The sequence below is a fragment of the Urocitellus parryii genome, chromosome 11 (genome assembly GCF_045843805.1).
Source record: "Urocitellus parryii isolate mUroPar1 chromosome 11, mUroPar1.hap1, whole genome shotgun sequence".
Taxonomy (NCBI): domain Eukaryota; kingdom Metazoa; phylum Chordata; class Mammalia; order Rodentia; family Sciuridae; genus Urocitellus; species Urocitellus parryii.
In genome coordinates this window covers 26,850,568-26,868,256 of record NC_135541.1, presented here as the reverse complement: position 1 = coordinate 26,868,256, position 17,689 = coordinate 26,850,568, and the positions used below count along the sequence as shown (strand labels likewise).

Genomic DNA, 17,689 nt, shown 5'->3' with positions numbered 1-17,689 from the left:
GGAGATATTTTGCTTTGTTTTACTTTATTTAAAAATAATTTGAGATTAAAAATATGATGTAGGTCACCTATCAGTTCTATCACAATTTTAGAATGTTAGAATTTTATTAGAAATAAATTTTTTATTTCATCTTCCTATGTAATAACCCTTTGGTTCCCCATAAATGACAATTTTCCAAGGCCAAGATAGAATTTTTTTTTTTTCTTCCTGGTCCTGGGAACCAAAGCCAGAGCCTCATGCCTGCTGGGAGAGCACTCTGCCATTGATCTACACCCCCAGCCCCAAGAATTTTTTAACTCTTCTACCATCAAAACCTTAACTTGTCAGGTTTTGTTTTGTTTTGCTTTCACTGGGCCCAGGTACAGTTTTATTATTAACTAGAAATATGAGAACAATTTTTATCATTGTTAAAACTTTTGATTCTTTTTATTCACTGATAAATATCTTGTGAAAAATTTTTTTTCCTCCAGTAGAGAATGCTTTATATTTGATGCAGTAAAACATTGTATGGACTGTCCTTTGGGATATGAAAATAGCCTAGTTATGTAGAACCAAATGTTGCTGAAAGATTTACTAACTACTTCAAACCAGACATGCATTATTTAACATTAGGCACTTCTGACCTAATCATTTTCATAGCAACTAACATTTACTGAGCTCTTCTTGCATTTGCACCAAGACATGTAATCCTCACAACTCTTTCAAGTGGGTACTATTACTGTGCCCATTTAGAGGTGAGATAATTGTGGTTCATAGAAGTTAGTAAACGACAGTGGAGAAGTTTTGATCCTTTACTTTCTGGTAATATAAAGTATGCAGTTTTTTAGCCCCTTAACTCCATGTACTTCAAGAATATTCCATAGAATAATGAAGAAGAGTGGAGGTGGCTCTTTTAGGGACGTCAACCACTTAGGGTATAATGTTTTTGGAGTAGTCAGAGATAAAATATATGAAATAACCAGGCTTTATTTCTCACCTTATCTTCAAAGTCTTGATATTCATACCCATAGAGAAACATCCTGAATGTGACTCAACACCTTTCCATGTTTTCCCTAGTATTTACTCAGCTTTGAAGACTTAACTCAGACACTATGTTTCCAAGGAAGACTTCTCTCTGTATCTCTAGCCCATTCTTAGCTAAATAGACAAGGAGCTAAGCTATTGTAATCCTTTGTGTACTTTTGCTTAAGTACTTAAATCCTGGGTCATAATCTTGTTAAATGTCTTTCTCTCTCTAAACCATGTACTACTCAGGGCAGGAAATGCTGTTTCTTACTCTTATCAGTAATCCCAGAGCTTGGTGTATGAGATGTTCTATAAACACTTGTTAAACAGAACTACTGTTGCTTCCTAAGACAGGAATGCTTTGCTTTCTAAAAATTTTGCAGATGTTTGACATACAATTGAAATCTGACCGTGAATGATGTTGCTCTCTTTGACTGTTTGTAGGTTTGATGAGCATCCCTTCTGAATCTTCCCAGCAGTCCCACACTTCGTGTTCCTATCAGCACTCTCCTAGCAGTACAGTGAGCTCTCACCCACACAGCAACCAAAGCAACCTGACCAACAGTCATGGCAGTGGCCTCAACACCACGGGCAGTAATTCTGTTGCACAAGTCTCACTGTCCCACCCGCAGATGCACACACAGCCATCTCCACATACACCCCATCGACCGCATGGTTTACCACAGCATCCGCAGCGTCCCCAACACACGGCACCACACCCACAGCAACACAGCCAGCTCCAGTCCACTCACCCTCAGCACCCCTCTCCACATCAACACATACAGCACCATCCGAATCATCAGCATCAGACGTTAACACATCAGGCACCCCCACCCCCACAACAGGTATCCTGTAATTCTGGTAAGTTTTCATCTACTGGCATGTATATGGCTAACTGTGAATTAAGATCTGTTCTTTGTTATTTGGGCCTCATGTAGCATTTATTTCAAACCCCTTTCACTTGTCTCCTTTTGTGTTTACTTATTGTAATTCTATAGTTGCAACTGGTTTAACCTATAAGTTGACCTGGAGATTTTCCCAGTTTGAATTTACTGTGGACCTAGGCACGATGGGTACGCCTATAATCCTAGCAGCTCGGGAGGCTGAGATAGGAGAACCGTGTGTTCAAAGCCACCCTCAACAACTGCAGGGCGCCAAATAACTCAGTGAGACCCTGTCTCTAAATAAAATACAAAATAGGGCTGGGGCTAGGGCTAAGTGGTTGATTGAGTTCAATCCCTGGTACCAAAAAAAAAAAAAAAAAGAATTATACTATGGTATCATAGCCAAACTGAATAACCTTCATAGGCTTATTCTTTTGGCCTCTGCTTCCATTGAGACTTTGAGAAGAAAATGGAAGCCGGGTGTAGTGGCACATGCCTGCAATTCTAGTGATTCAGGAGGCTGAGAGAGGAGGATCACAAATTTGATGAGCAACTTAGCCAGACCACAACGGTGGGGGTCTGGAGGTATAGCTCAGTGGTACAGTGCCTCTAGGTTCAACCCTCGGTACCCCCAAAAAAGAAGTGTGTGGGATGAATAGTCTTTCTAATCTCTTGTGATGCAGTGTGATTCTAAAAGAACAGGTTTGTGTCAGAAAGACCTATGTTTTAATCCTCAGTATGGCTGTACCCTTGGGCAAATTACTTAACTTCTTCTGTCTTGTTATTAGCTTGCCTATAAAAATGAAGCTAAAATTCTGTGGTGTACAATGTCATGAGAATACAGATGCAAAATGCCTAGACTGACACTTTTCATATAATTATTCATGCCTATACCTCCTCTTCTTATTGTTGCCAAGTATTTGATCTCACAGGATGAAAGATTGTAAAGGAAAAAAACATTATATCCTGCCCCCACTTCCTGTCCCCCCAAATCTGTTGCTCTTAAAATAAATCTTCATGAACTGAGTGTGGCAGCGTATACCTGTAATCCCAACTGTTCAGGAGGCTAAGACAGGAGGATCACAAGTTAAAGGCTAGTATGGGCAATACAGCAAGACACTTGCTCAAAAGAGAAATTTTAAAAAGGGCTGGAAATTCAGCTCAGTGATAGAGGAGCACTCCTCTATTCAATCCCCAGTACTGAAGGGAAAAAAAGAAAGGTATGTGTTGATGGTTTCTGGCAAGGTACCTCACTGACATTGTTCAGAAGCCAGACAGTCTTTGCACTATGGAACTCCAAGGGAGTGCCATGGAATGGACTACAAGGTGAATGCAAAGTACAGGTCCTTTCAGGCAGTGGTGGCGCATGTCCATAATCCTGGCTGTTTGGGGGCTTTGAGGCAAAAGGATTACAAGTGTGAGGCCATCCTGGGCAACATAAGAAATATAAAGGGCCTAAGGATAGCTCAGTGTCAAGATTGCTTGCCTAGCAGGCACACAGGCCCTGGGTTTGCTCTCTAGCAAATACATGTGTCAGGTCCTTCCCTCAGCTTGTCTAGCTGATCTCTTACCAACTACTGAGATTTTTTTTTAAATTTATTTTATTGGTTCTTCTTAGATATACATGACAGTAGAATGCATTTTGATCAAATTATACAAGCATAGGATATATTTTCTGATGAGATCTTTGTCTTAGAAGGAATATTTCTAAATACTAGACAGTGCTGGTTCTTATCCACCAGTTAAAAATTGATCATCGTTTTAGGCACTTGGACTGTTGTAAAGAAAATGAGCTTAGATATAGTCTCTTATAAGTTTTGGGGGAAGAATTATGAGATAAGGTAAAAAAATTCAAACAGATGTTTAAGTATTTTATTTGACTTTCTTTTTCTGATTAGTAATTCTATGTTCTAAAGATAAAATAAAAATAGTGAACTGTGTCAGTGGCACCTGCCTGTAATCTCAATGACCCAGGAGTCTGAAGCAGAAGAATCACAAGTTTGAAACCAGTCTCAGCAACCCAGTGAGACCCTGTTTCAAAATAAAAAGTGTTGAGGGTGTAGCTCAGTGGTAGAGCACCCCTGGGTTCAGTCCTCTCCCAAAATGCAAATAGTTCTTGCTTTAGTGGAATATTTCCTAAACATCTTGAAATTATTTTTAGATATACACCTAGAGAAAAAAATTATATAAAAATCAGCATTTAAACTTCTTTAGGGTCAAGTCAGTTACTATTGCCTGCCTTTAAATACCAGTATGTTTTTCAGAAATTTAAGCCTTTCCTTAATATGATTATGGGGATTGACTAATGAGTAGAGATTGGACATCAGTAGAAGTCTGTGGTACTCTGTCATACCTGCCTTTTCATTTAGTCTAATGATTGCCAGGAAATAAAAAGGTACTGTTAGAGCTGAGAACAATGTATGATGTGCCTTTGGTAGTCTACTAGCCAGTAGTAGCTTGCCCAGGAAGAAATAGACTTCACTGTGGGAAGGAATAATTACTACAGTTGGGACAACAATTCATCCCTGTGAATGACTCATTTTTGTTTGAAAGAATGGACTAAGCAGGTTGTCTTAAATAGGGAGGAAACAAGAAAGGAATAGAAGTGGTTTGAGTGCTCATTATGTACTAGGCAATATCTCATTATCCTCCCAAATCATCACATTTTATAGATAGGAAAAGTACAAGAAAAGAAGTAAAGTAGTTTCCTCAATATCACATTACCATTAAGTGGTATAAGTGGTTTTTATATCCTGACCTGCCTGACTTTGAAGCCTGTGAGCGGTTATTTTAAAAGGAATAAAATCAGTGGACATTTACTAAGTTGAATGGGTAGGGTATGCTCCCCTACTATCTCTGCATAGGTTATACTATTAGTATGGCTTATCAAATAAGCATATATCAAAGGAGCCCTCCTCGTGTATGTGAGGGTGGAATCAGTCATGGCAAGAATGCCCTAGTTCCTAGCATACTATTGTTTCAGTGGGCCTTTGTGCTACTCTGATCTTCTGATTAAGAGATCTGGATTCTAGTACTGCTTTGGCTATCTATTACCTAGGTGACTTTAATCATAAAATTCCTTTGAATCTTGGTTTTCTTATCTGAAAAGTTCTTAGACTAGAGGATCTGAGTATGAGAGACTTGAATGTTTGTGGCATTAATTAAATTCTCTTCCTCCAACAAATTTCTCCCTAAATTTATGGGTTCTTGAGGGAAGGGTGGGACATGTTGTCTCTGGTTCATTGTTTATTTTTAAAAATCCATATTGGAAGAATTTTTTAAGTAACCAGAAGTTGATATAACTAAGAGTTTCCGTGAGATTTTTTTTCTTAAAACAGTCTTTTTTATTAGCTCTCACCTTCATCCTTTCAGAAGTAATCCTAAAAACAGTAACTTAGCAGCTATCCCTGAATGGATGATTTTCTTCCTCTATTTAACACTTTCTCATTGAGCGCAATTCTTTCTTCATGGTCCCTGCCCAGTGCCCACTTTGTTGTAGAGTATGAAGTCTTAAATTCTCCTGATGATGTCACATTCTGCAGAGGATACCATTTCTAACTAGAAATGTCCTGACCTGGATTCATTAGCATTTCTTACAAAAGTCTCAGCCTTCTCATTCAGTACCTTGGCAGAGAACTATGTTAAAGCACTTCTTTCTCTCCTAAGTTTGCCTTTTAAGAAGCATCCACTATTATTATATGAGGTGGCCTATCTCTCTTAAGACAACAGTGCATTAAATTATACTATGTATTGCTTCTGAACGTGTGCCTTTCTCAGTGGGTGAGGAAGAGCATGTCTTTTAAGATTATAACAAGACAGGAAAATGAAACAACTAGAAGAAAGTACTGGTTTGCATAACTTTTTGTGCTTGGTCCTATAAAAAAAAAATGAAAAGAACAGCATCAAGTTTGATGTTACAAGGTGTTATGACAGTTTGTAGGCTGCCTAACTTTAAGTTAGAAGACTTGTGTTCAAGTGTTAAGATTCATCATAGGGACCTTGTAAAGTTCAACCACCTCTCTGGGTTCAGTTTCTTTCATTTGTAAAATGGAGAGAAATTATACCCTTTCTACCTATCTCACAGAGCGGATTGTCCTAACACCTGGTAAACTGGGTACATTTCCCTTTCTAAAAGACTGGACAGGGGTCAGCCAGTGTCAGAAATAAGGTCAGCTCATTGCCTTCTCTTAACATACTCTTAAAACTCTCATTATTTGAGAATTACAATATTGTCAATATTACTTTATAGGTGTTTCTAATGATTGGTATGCAACACTTGATATGCTAAAAGAAAGCTGTCGAATTGCCAGCAGTGTTAATTGGTCAGATGTAGACCTTTCCCAGTTCCAAGGTAAGTACTGGTTCTTTCTTATATATACATGGTTGTTTTGTCTGGAAGCTTATGTTTCCTTGTAGAAACATCTCATGTAAAGGCATTTCTTTTGCAGATAGTAGTATGCTTAAAAAGAACACTTTGTAAAATTCATAATAAAATATTTGGCCAATTGATGTGGCAGAGGGTCATGGATGGGTTCTGAAAGAAGTTTGACTATATTTAAAAGAATTGTGCTTTGAGTAATCTCTCATTCCTCATTGCATGGGTAAATTTAAAATGAGTCATTGGAAATTTAAGGGCTAAGAAAAATAGCCTTGCTGTTTTCATCCCAGCATTTGCAGAACTCTGCTAACTATCTTTCAAATGCTTTCCTCGTAGGTCTGATGGAGAGTATGAGACAGGCAGATCTGAAGAACTGGTCTTTAGATCAGGTTCAGTTTGCTGATCTCTGTTCTTCTCTTAATCAGTTCTTTACACAAACTGGCCTTATCCACTCACAGAGTAATGTTCAGCAAAATGTTTGTCATGGTGCCATGCATCAAACAAAACCTTCCCAACACATTGGAACAGGTATGGGCTTAGGAATCTTCTTGATTTTATCTCTCATTTGTATGAAATTCACTCTTAGGCAACTTGTTATGTTGCTAACAAATTCCAAGTTTACTTGGAGAGTAGACCTAATGTCAGGTTTTCATTGTTCAGGCTCTAAAATGGGACCATAGAAAAAATGAGAAATGATAAAAATTTCTCTGTGAAAATAAAAGTAATAAAAATATGACAGAACTTCAAAAATAGTTTAGAATGTTTAATGTAAATTTCTATTTATTCCTATAACCCTCTCTTAATTCCCATCCCCTCTGCCTTTAAAGTCAGAATTTCAAAGCCATTAAAAGATATTAATCTCCAATAAAAAATCAGTTTTGTCTTTGGGATGTGGCTTAGACTCTGAGGATGTGTAAAAAGAGAGCTAAGCTTTTGTAGGACAGAGTCTGGAAAATGTTAATGTATGATTGACCATATTACTCTTAGTAGCGTGGCTTCCCCAATTAGAAAGTGCATTAGCCATGCATGTGTTGACTGATGAGCACTTAGGGACAGGATTTTTTTCCCCCTCCAAGAATACTAGAGTTGTAACTTAAAAAAAAAATTTTCCTGTCTTTTTTTCCTAAATCATCAGTATGTTCAGTTAAAGAGCTCAGTTCCAACTGTGAGCTTTAGTCTAAAAGGAATGTTATCTTGGAATGCATGACTAGGACTTAGATGTCTTAGACTCTATTCCTGGTTCTGGCTTTCTTTTTTTCTGGCTCTGTTTCCCCATCTGTATGGTCAAAGGTTGGGTTGGATTGGGTTAGGTCTTTGACGCCATCTTAAGCCAAGCCTGGGCCTGATCAGGTCTGACCTTCTTGTGGCAGGTGAAAACTTGTGAGCAGCCAGTCAGTGTGCTTTTCCTTAATTTGGGGGTGCGTGATTGGGGATCTTCTTCCCTTTTTAATTTCTTCTGGAAAAATTGTTGTCTTTTCTAACAATGCTGTAATGAAACTAGTTCTAGTGTTATTTGTATAAAACTTTAGAAACCCTTATGAAAGCAGCCTTTCTAAAATTTCAGGTGTTCCTTACAATGTGAACCAATTTTTATTGTCCTCCTTCCCTAGGAGTTAGAGTTGGGTGGGGGGAAACATGATGTTTTCTCCCCCTCCTGGTTTATTTTGCATCAAAATACAATGTAATTAACATTTTGGAGCCATTACATTCCATGGCTTCTGTCCATGAAAATACATTAAGAACTTTTTCTGGAATATCAGTTGAATAAGATCTGTTACACACATTTCCACACTTCAGAGTAATACATTTTTAGTCACCTTTGCTTGGTGTAGCATTTTTATCTTGTGCAGATCTTTACTATTACTTTGTGTGTCTCAGTGACTTTGTTAATCTTAAACACACACGATTAGGCTGCTTTGGGGTGAGAAAATCAGAGAAATAGAGAACTAGGCAATAGTTGAAAGAATTCATGAGTTAGGAGATCTGGATTCTTTTAGCTCCTGTCAACCTCATGTCTTTGAGCCAGTCAGGTTAGCCTTTCTGAGCTTCAGAAAGGCTCATCTGTAGAAAAGGAATAGTAGCTTTTTATCTATGTAGATTTCTATTTATTCCTATAACCCTCCTTGTGGGCTTAGTGGAAGATCAGATAAAGTAATAAGTATAAAAACACTTGTGAATTGATGAGGTGTGTGACACCAGCAATAGATAAAACTTGCTTCTGAGCTTACAGAGAATTAGTGACAGTGCCAGAATTAGTGCCAGTGTACACCACCCAGCCTAGAAGGCTGTTCAAAAGGCCAGTACCATCTTCTACAGAGCTTTATTATCAGAAAAGAGTGATTTTTCTTCCTTCTCCCTCCTCACCCTACCAGTTAGTTTTAGGTCATAATTTTGTTAAGACTTTAATGCTTTATTTGTTTGATTTATGGTAAATGTTTTTTTTTTTTCTGCTATTTAATCTGATTAGGAAACTTGTACATAGACTCTAGGCAAAATCTCCCTCCTTCAGTGATGCCACCCCCTGGTTATCCTCATATCCCACAGGCACTCAGCACTCCAGGAACAACGATGGCAGGTAAGTGTGTGTATGTGTTTGTTGCAATTGGTGCTCAGCACTTACTCTTGAAAAGGTTGAGCTGCAGAAAGTCAAGTGTTTGTTTTCTCTCATATGTTGACGTTTACAGAGGGAAAAAAAAGGTATGTGGTCTCATAAATAGAAAGGAGACCTATAGAACCAAAAGACCAGAGAAAAGGAGAAGGAGAGGTCTAGGGTATGAAACTGTATTGTTATATTGTGTGCATGCATGAATTTGCAACAATAAATCCTATTATGTACAATATATTGCACCAATAAAAATAAATGTAAAATTCTTTAAAAAGCTTAAGCTGTCCCAACAATCAATGGTGCTGCTTCAGAAAGGAGTAAATTCTTTGTTGGGGGCCTGGGGACAGAGTAGTTGTGAGAGGATAGGACACTGGCAGGTGATTGGGCTTTAGGGAACCTACTTTGATTAGCTCCTGTAGATTCTGCTCCATTCATTCCAGTGGAGTTCCCTCAGCTAGGGATACTTCTTACAGAGGAGGTAAGTTGAGGACTTCCTAGTTGATAACCTTTTTTCCTCCTCCTAAGTTCCAAAATATAGGGAAAGTTATATTTAGCTAGGGGACTGAAGCACATTGTTAGAGCTGGAAGGTTCCTTAAGGATCACCTAGATGAGGAAATAGGGGCTCAGAAGAAAAGAGAACTTCCCCAGGCCACCCAGTTTGATAGACGGCCAAACCAAGACTCAAGGCGTTATTTCTGATTCAGAGTCCATTGTTATTCTCATATACCACACCACCCTTTACTTAAACTATATGCGGGAAAGAAAAGGTAATGTGGAGGATGGAGATTGGCTTAAAACTTACAGAGACCTGTGTGCCAGACACGTGCTTTGATGAAGGGAAAAGATGTTATATTTTGTTAGCACTCACATAGTAATTTGTAGGTGGCGTGATACGTTAGTTCGGACTATGGAGCCAGACTGCCAGGGTTTGAATCCTGGTCCTTTACCGACTTAATTGCTATGAGATGTTGATCAAGCTTCTGAACCCTCCTACTTCAGCTTCCCTGTCAGTAAAAGGGTACTAAGAACACTACCTAGCTCTGTGGGTTATTACGAGGCGTAATGTGGAAATCACATAAATTAGTCCCAGAGGTATGGTAAGGACTTTTTTAAGTTTTTGTTAAATAAAAAGCATGCACGCATTTATTTTTGCTATACCATAATCTACTGAAAGCTTCAGCATTTTATATAATTTTACATTAAAAGTTCTAGGAGACTAGTAAAAATTTTGTCATCTCAGTACTAACAAAGATAATGATCCAGTAAAAAAATTCCAAACAAAAAAGATATGCTTAATCACTAATAAAAGAATGAATTCTATGAGTAAATTTCAATCTCTACTTTTAAAAACAATGAAACTGATTTAGAAGGGGTCTGTCAAGATACAGAGACTCGGGCAGAATGCACTGAATTTGGGAAGATCAGACAGAGGCCAGAGTGATCCAAGAAGAATGCAGGTAGAGCAGAAATTGTGGAGTTAATTCTTTCTCCATGGTTTATTGTAGTTCACTGTTTTCTGTGTTCACTTCAAAAATGAACTTGCTGTAGAAAATTCAGTATGACCCAATCTGACGTCAATAGTACACTGACATCATTCTCCTCTTTACTATTCTTACGTGAGCCAGTTTGTTGCCCAGATGTATTGGAGCAGAACCAAGTGTAAAAAAAAAAAAAAAAAAAACAACTGTTGTGTCTGCACTTTTCTCATGTCTACTTGCTGCAGTCATGTATAATGAAAAAAGCATGGGTTTTAGAGTCAGGTGAACTGAGTTCAAGTCTTATCTTGGCCCCTTATCATCAGTGTGACTTTGGTTAACTTGCTCATCCTCTTAAACCTTGTCTGTTTACCTATAAAATGAAGATCATCTTGAGCTAATTGGATGAAGGTTTATTGTATGTGCTGTTTATCTGGTACATAGAAAATGTTCAGGAATGGGTATTGTATTTCATTCTTCTCTCTCAAGTCACTACTGATACTACTTTCTTCCTTTCAGGCCATCACGGAGCCATGAACCAGCAGCACATGATGCCTTCCCAAGCCTTCCAGATGCGGCGCTCCCTGCCTCCAGATGACATCCAGGATGACTTTGACTGGGATTCAATTGTGTAGGGCTTGTTTCTGCAAGGCATCAGACCCCCGCGTCACCTTTCTGTGCAGTTAAGGGAAAGGTTTTAAGAGAATCCAGTTGAGAAAACAAAGTTGCTAATCACTTCACCAATGTTATCAAAATTTCTTTTGAAGACAATCAAAAAGATTTTAGCTGGATAACTTACTGCTTTTATCTGACCCAAACAAGTACTACATGTTTGTCTCCCTGCCAACTGCCCTATGTAGCTCCTAACTGTTGTGTGATTTGGACAGCTTTTTGCATATTTGTGTCAGTTTGATGTTAACCACAAGTGCCAGACTGATTTTTCAGACAGAGCCTATTTTGCTGCAAGCAGTTTATAGATACATATGTGTAAATATATGTACAAAAATTACTGAAAGACTTCAATTTTTTCTAATTGGATTATTATGTCTTGAAAAGAAAGTTACTGTCAGTTTTTATTCTTGTTAGGCTATTTTCTGCAGGATGCTTTTAATTGATGTAGGGAACTGAAAGGAAATAGATTTTTCCAAAGCTGTTTCCCTTATTTAATCTTTTTCAGAAATGTGGGTAATAATGAATTCTGTCCAATAAGTCAAGGAACCTGGAGTTTGATACTCTTCAAACAATCCAGAGGGGCATGTTGTTCCTGAGCAGCATAAAGAACTGACCAAATTTGTTTTGATGCTTGGGAGGTTATAGAGTATATGTTGTACCTTGTCAATGTCTGTTTCCTAAATCTGCATTATGACAGCTCTGAAATTTGTTTCAATGGCTAGAAGCTGAGCATTGCTTGGCTCTAAACAAATTAATGCCTCCACATTCACTTATGTATTTATTATTCAGAAGTGTTATTTTAATATTTATTACTACCTTCTGTGAATGCTCATCTTCTATTGGGATTCACTAAGGAGAAATGTGGTGTTTGAAAAGCACAGAATTATTTTTCGTGATAAGAGTTTACAGACAAGACAATCAGAGGGATATTGTGTCATTCTCTTTATCATCAATCCTTTTACCAGGTGAGTGTATTTCTCTGTCTTAGCATTCCTGCTGATTGAGACTTAATAGCTAAATAGGATTTTTCTAGAAGTTGAATCAAAGAACATTTGGGCAACAGAACAATAGGACAGGATTCATGAAGCAGGTTTTCCTACTTTCTTCTTTCTGTTTAGGTAGCGCTGGAAGGAGGATGGAGCTACACATAGACTATTCGCCTCAGTGCAGTTACTAAGTGGATTTTTGTTTCAATTGTCCTGTGTGTGCATGACATTGGGTGGCTTTCTTTGAAATGAAGCCTACCTTGTATAGGAGTCTTTATTAGTTTTTTTGTATTGTTTCATGTCATCTCATAGTTACTTTGCATGGATTGGTTGTCATAGTTTTATAATGAAACTAGAAGAAATGAGATTTTTTTCCCTAATGAATAGGTTTTGAATTGATTCTTTAGAGAAAAAAAAATGTTTTTTCATTTTAATGGGATTATAAGTTCCATCAAATCAAGGAGGAATGACTGCTCACTGGTTGCTTTTTAGCACCTCTGATCTCTATCAGCCATATGCTAAATCACTTTAATTAGCCTTAGTGATTCTTTGGTTGAGTGATCTCTACTTGAACTAAACATACATTTTTTTTGTTTCTGTGGGTGTATGTATGTGTGCATGTGTGTGTGTGTGTGTGCGTTTTTTTTTTGTTTGTTTGTTTGTTTTTTAAATGGAGTGTGGCCTTGAATGAGTCACTGGGAAGCCAGCTGTGGTAAGGGCTGGTGACATTGGGGAGGAAGAAAGAGCTTTATGTTTCTTTGTCATTTGGACTTTGCTTGTCATGAAAGGGAAGCTCAGTTCCAGCCCCTTGGATCAGTGAAAATCAGAGGATGCTGGAAAGGCAGCCAGCAGACCCCTCTTAGAAGGATCAAGGCAAGATGAGATGGCAGCCTGCAGAGTAAAAGCTTCAAAACAGGGGGAGTGATTTTCAGAAGTCTGCTCAAGTCATTGTTTCCTAGTCACCAAAATAGCTGTTCTGAAACTGTCTGAATTGCTTGGGTAGAAATGTGCACTTTAAACAGTTTGGGTATTGGAATGCAGTCTCTTAAACTGAATGATTTGGATAGAAACACCAACAATGATTTTACAAATTTTGTGACGCTAATTTCTCATTTGGTAATCATTTACTGATTTGCAGTGGTCAATATTTTTGTGAGTATTTAAATTTACCAAGAATGGTCTTGCTAATGCAAGACCTAGAAAAACTGGCCATGTTGGGCTTACTAAGATGGATTTCCACAACACTTGTACCTTCCTAGGGGATCCCCCACCCCCGAGCATAGCCTCACTAAATTTCCCAGACAGGGCTATCTGAGAGTCTCTCTACTGGTCATTTCTGTTGGTAGTTGCTAATGCAAAAAAGCAAGTTCTGTCTTGGGCTTAGATTGACTAAAGACTTTGGGGAAAAAGAATAATAAATGCATGTAATCAAACGGGGCATTCTGTCCAGGAAAATAATCCGACTGGCATTTGTGGCAGTTTTTGAAATGTAAATGTATTCATGTGTGTTCTTGTAAATATGTGTCTCTCAAATGTCCTTTGAAGTGGGAGGGAAACAATCTGGGGATAATTTCAAATGGAATAGAGTATTTTGATATTGTTCATTCAGAGGGTGATGTGTACATATCTATATTGTATATATGTGATGAAAATGCATTGGCTTTTTGTGCAAACACAAACTTGCTCTCTGTACTGCTGTTGGACAGTCAGTGTTTTAATGTTTCTACAGTTTTGCTATTGCACGATTTCATATTCTGCCTCTATGATGAACGGCACCCATTCTTTGTAACTGTTTAGTGCTGTAAAGAAATATTCCAAGTGTCATTAGGATTGTTGCTGCCAGACTGATATGCATGAATGGCACTTAAAATAAATATATAACGTTAACTCTTAAAACACTGATTGGTCCATGTCATTTGCTGCAGCTGAGGGAGTAAGACTGGAGCTAGTTCAGATGTGGACAGGACCCAGAGCCATTGGGGTATTTGAGATTGTGTCCCAGTGCACTACTGTGTCCACAGTGCTTGCTGCCATTTATTGAGCATCTCACTAGGTCTGTGAATTTGAGGAAGTATTTAATCTCTCTGAACCTCAGTTTCCTTATTTATAGTGCCTGTAAAATGAGGATAATATCACCTGCTGGCATTGGAGTGGAATAACATTGAACAACACATCTAAACATGTAGAATAGCACCCAGAGCATAAAACTTGGTGGTGCTCAGTATGTGCCAGGTGCCATGATCTTCAGATAGAGGTAGAGTGACTTATGTTGATTCTTTAATTGGCAAGTGACAGAACTGATATTTGACTTCAAACATGTTTTTTTTTTTTTTATAGGATCCTCTCATTCCAAGAGAATTGCCTTATCCCTATTCCACTTGGCTGCCAGTCTTGTCCCCATCACTGCTTTCTCAGAGAGCTACTCCTAAAAGGCGAAAGTGGAGATTATAATTTGCCAAGCAAATATTCTGTGACAGCACTTCCCACAGGCAGCCCAGAGATGAGAAAGTCATCTCTGGTTTTAGGGGGTATAGACTTGCCCAAGACAGGTAGCAAATACCAGTCCTGGGAAACTGGTTAGGGAGGCTTCTCTGAAAGTTTTCCTTGGCAAAAACAAGAGTCATGGTGAAGAGGGTGGGTGGGATAGGGTCTAGAAAAGCCTTTTGTGAGTATGGACTATTCCTATTGAATCTTCAAATTTTCCAAGTTCAGAGAAAGTAATTTTCATTGGCATTATTGCTGTGAACTCCAATTGGGAGCTAGATTATTAGCATGGGGATTGTGGGCTGAGATGGGAGGGGTGTCAGGCTGCTAGTAAAGCACCAAACATAGTCTTCTATGAAAATGGTGGGGTTCTGACTTCACTGACGTGGAAGTCTCAGAGAGGCCAAGCAACAGGCAGGCCAGTTCTGGGGAAGTTGGAATGGAGCCAGGAGTATCTCATGGGGTGCGGGGGGGGGGGGGGGCTTCCAACCAATCCCATGATCTACCTACAGCCCCTGGCTTCTTCTAATTTAACTTATACAACACTGCCAGAAACATCAATTTATTGCAGTTTTACAGAAGAGAAAACAAGCTCAGAAAGATTAACTTGCCTAAATTTTCACAGCTAGTAGCAAATCTGGGATAATTCAGCCTGGGTCAGACTCCAGAACTCATTTCCTTTTACTTCCACTGATGTCCAAAAAGAGAAATTAGCCTGGTGCAGTGGCACATACCTTACCTGTAATTCTAGCAATTCAGAAGGCTGAGACAGGAGGATCGCAAGTTGAAGGCCAGGCTTAGTGAGGCAACTTAATGAGGCAAGTTCAGGCAACTTAAGCTCTAAGCAATTTAGCAAGATCCTATCTCAAAAAATAAGGTCTGGGGATGTGGTACAATGGTAAAGCATCCCTGGGTTATATCTCCAGTAACAAAAAAAAAAAAAAAGATTAGAAAAAAGAATTATTTAATTATTTTGAGGCAGGAATAGGGGCTATTCACCCACTGTGTGTGTCCCTGAGAAAGTGGGGCTGTGCTTTCCTCCCATCACAGGTTAAGTTTTGATCAATAGCAGTGCCTTTGAAGGACACAGTTAGATCTAGTTGCCTTGTTCAATTCAAGTGCATCTTCCTATTTCATCATCAAATGAAATAGGAAACAAGATCATTAAGCTCCATATTAAATTCTCAAGGCTTCAACATTTAGCTTTGTGCAAAGGGCTTCTGGATAAATTGTCTTATTTGGTCTACAAAATAACTTGACATGTACAGTTACTGCCACATTTTATAGAAGAAGAAACAGCTTCAGAGAGGTAAGGCACAATGTAGATGCATCATGAATGCATTCCACTGAAGGAATGCAAATTTTAAATAGTGTTATAATGGAATATTCATGTGCCTCTGAGCGAGACACAAGACTCACATCTGAGACTGTGACTGGTTTCTGCTTGTGTGTACTTCTCCACATGAGCATGATTTCATTGGCTAAAGATATACATACACACTTTAGGCAACATGGACTTTGGGTGTAAGCCTGCTGCTTCATCTGGCACTTATGGACAGATTACAGCCAAGACCTAGAAAAACTGGCCATGTTGGGCTTACTAAGATGGATTTCCACAACACTTGTACCTTCCTAGGGGATCCCCCACCCCCGAGCATAGCCTCACTAAATTTCCCAGGCAGGCCTTGAACTTCAGTCCTTCTGCCTTTGCCTCCTGAATTGCTGTGATAACAGGCTTGTGCCACCACACCCGACTCCTAGGGGGTTTTTAAGAGTGATTCTGAACTTTCCTCCCTGCACATTACCCTCCGTATAAGGGAGTAACAACATGTGTGAAGCATAAACTCAGTAATTGGCTGCACACAAAACCAGAATTCAAGCAACAGTGACCCCAGATGTACAGCATAGACAGCTATCGTTTATTAAGTGCATCTTAACTTGGTATCACTTATCCCAAGCATTTGATTCAAATTGCATTTACCATATTTACTCTGAGAAACAGCTGTGTGGCTGATAGCTGCTGTTATTACTAATCTCAATAAAGAATCTTTGCTACTTATTTACCCAAGATCATCCAGCTGGTAAGTGGTAGATAATGATGATAATAGCAGTAGAGCTAGGAATTCAAACCTAGGCCTTGCAGCTCCAGCCTCAGCATTCTTCACTAGCACACTGCTGTCCCTGCTCCTTGGTGTTGTTCCCTGAGCCACCGACCATAGGGCCTTGGGACAAAGCGGTGGGTGCAGTGAGTACCTGTGGCCACCAGAGGGTGGAGCAGCCAGCTGTGTGCTCTTTCCCTTCAGGATGGTTTCCTCTACCCGTGGGGCTGTGCTCCATTTCTCTGCAACCCCCAGAGCTCACTGCTGTTGAAGGTTTAGTAGGTGCCAGCCCTCAGAATTCGTGCCCCTCTTTTCCAGCATTGGAGGCCTCCTAGCTGGAGAAAGCCAGTGATTCCTTCTAGTCCTCAGAGCCAAAGGATGATGGGGCCCATTCCCCAGCTGCCTCTGCTCCTAGACCTCCTGATGCCTACTGCATCTCCACTGCGAGGTTTGGGTTGGGGGAGGTCACCCTACTATCATCCCCAAACTCTTTTCTCCTGAGGCTCTACTCCTCTTCTGGGACCAGGACTGACAAGTGTTTGGGCAGGTGTGTTTTGGGCCATCCACACACCTTGTCCTCCCCAGCCCTGCCTCTGAGCCTGAGTGGGCCTTGGTGTCTTCACAAACATACATACACACACACACACACACACACACACACCGGCTCATTTGGCTGTCACAAATATTATGATTATTGCCACCATTTGCCAGGCCCCTGCCCGGTACTTGACAGCCATTATCTGAGTTAGCACTCCCAACTGCCTGGTGATGTTGGTGTCATTATCTGCCTTTTTACTGCCGGGCATTGCCACTTGGAGAGGTGAAGTGCTTTGCCCAAAGGTCGCTGCCAGTGAGAATGAGAGGAGGGAACCCAGATCCGCCTTACTCTGGTCTGCTCTTTCCATTGAGGCAGATTGCCTCTTCCCCAACACTTCCCAGTTGTCCTTGACCTCTCTCATGTCACCCCACCCCATCCCACCCTACCTCAGAGACACTGAGCTGACGTCACTCACCCTGTAATGCCTCTCATACTGCAGCTCCCAAAAGGTCATAGGGGCAACTTCCAGTCCCAGACAAGGGCAATAAAGATGTTAGGAGGA

At 39.6% G+C, this 17,689-nt stretch overlaps 1 protein-coding gene across 5 annotated transcripts in view; it reads left to right on the top strand.

The window, feature by feature from the left end:
• Foxj3 (forkhead box J3) overlaps nt 1-14,278 on the top strand; it is a 113,381-nt gene extending 99,103 nt beyond the window's left edge. For 2 of the 5 annotated variants that reach the window (XM_026410389.2, XM_026410386.2), the window contains 6 exons: nt 1,450-1,866; nt 6,139-6,240; nt 6,604-6,795; nt 8,735-8,842; nt 10,868-10,979; nt 14,117-14,277. In XM_026410389.2, coding sequence (XP_026266174.1) covers nt 1,450-1,866; nt 6,139-6,240; nt 6,604-6,795; nt 8,735-8,842; nt 10,868-10,979; nt 14,117-14,165 — 980 coding nt within the window. In that variant the 3' untranslated portion in view covers nt 14,166-14,277. Of the gene's footprint in view, nt 1-1,449; nt 1,867-6,138; nt 6,241-6,603; nt 6,796-8,734; nt 8,843-10,867; nt 13,912-14,116 lie in introns of those variants that run through there. The other 3 variants (XM_026410390.2, XM_026410388.2, XM_026410387.2) reach the window with 2 other exon arrangements.
• Nucleotides 14,279-17,689: the final 3,411 nt, after the last annotated feature.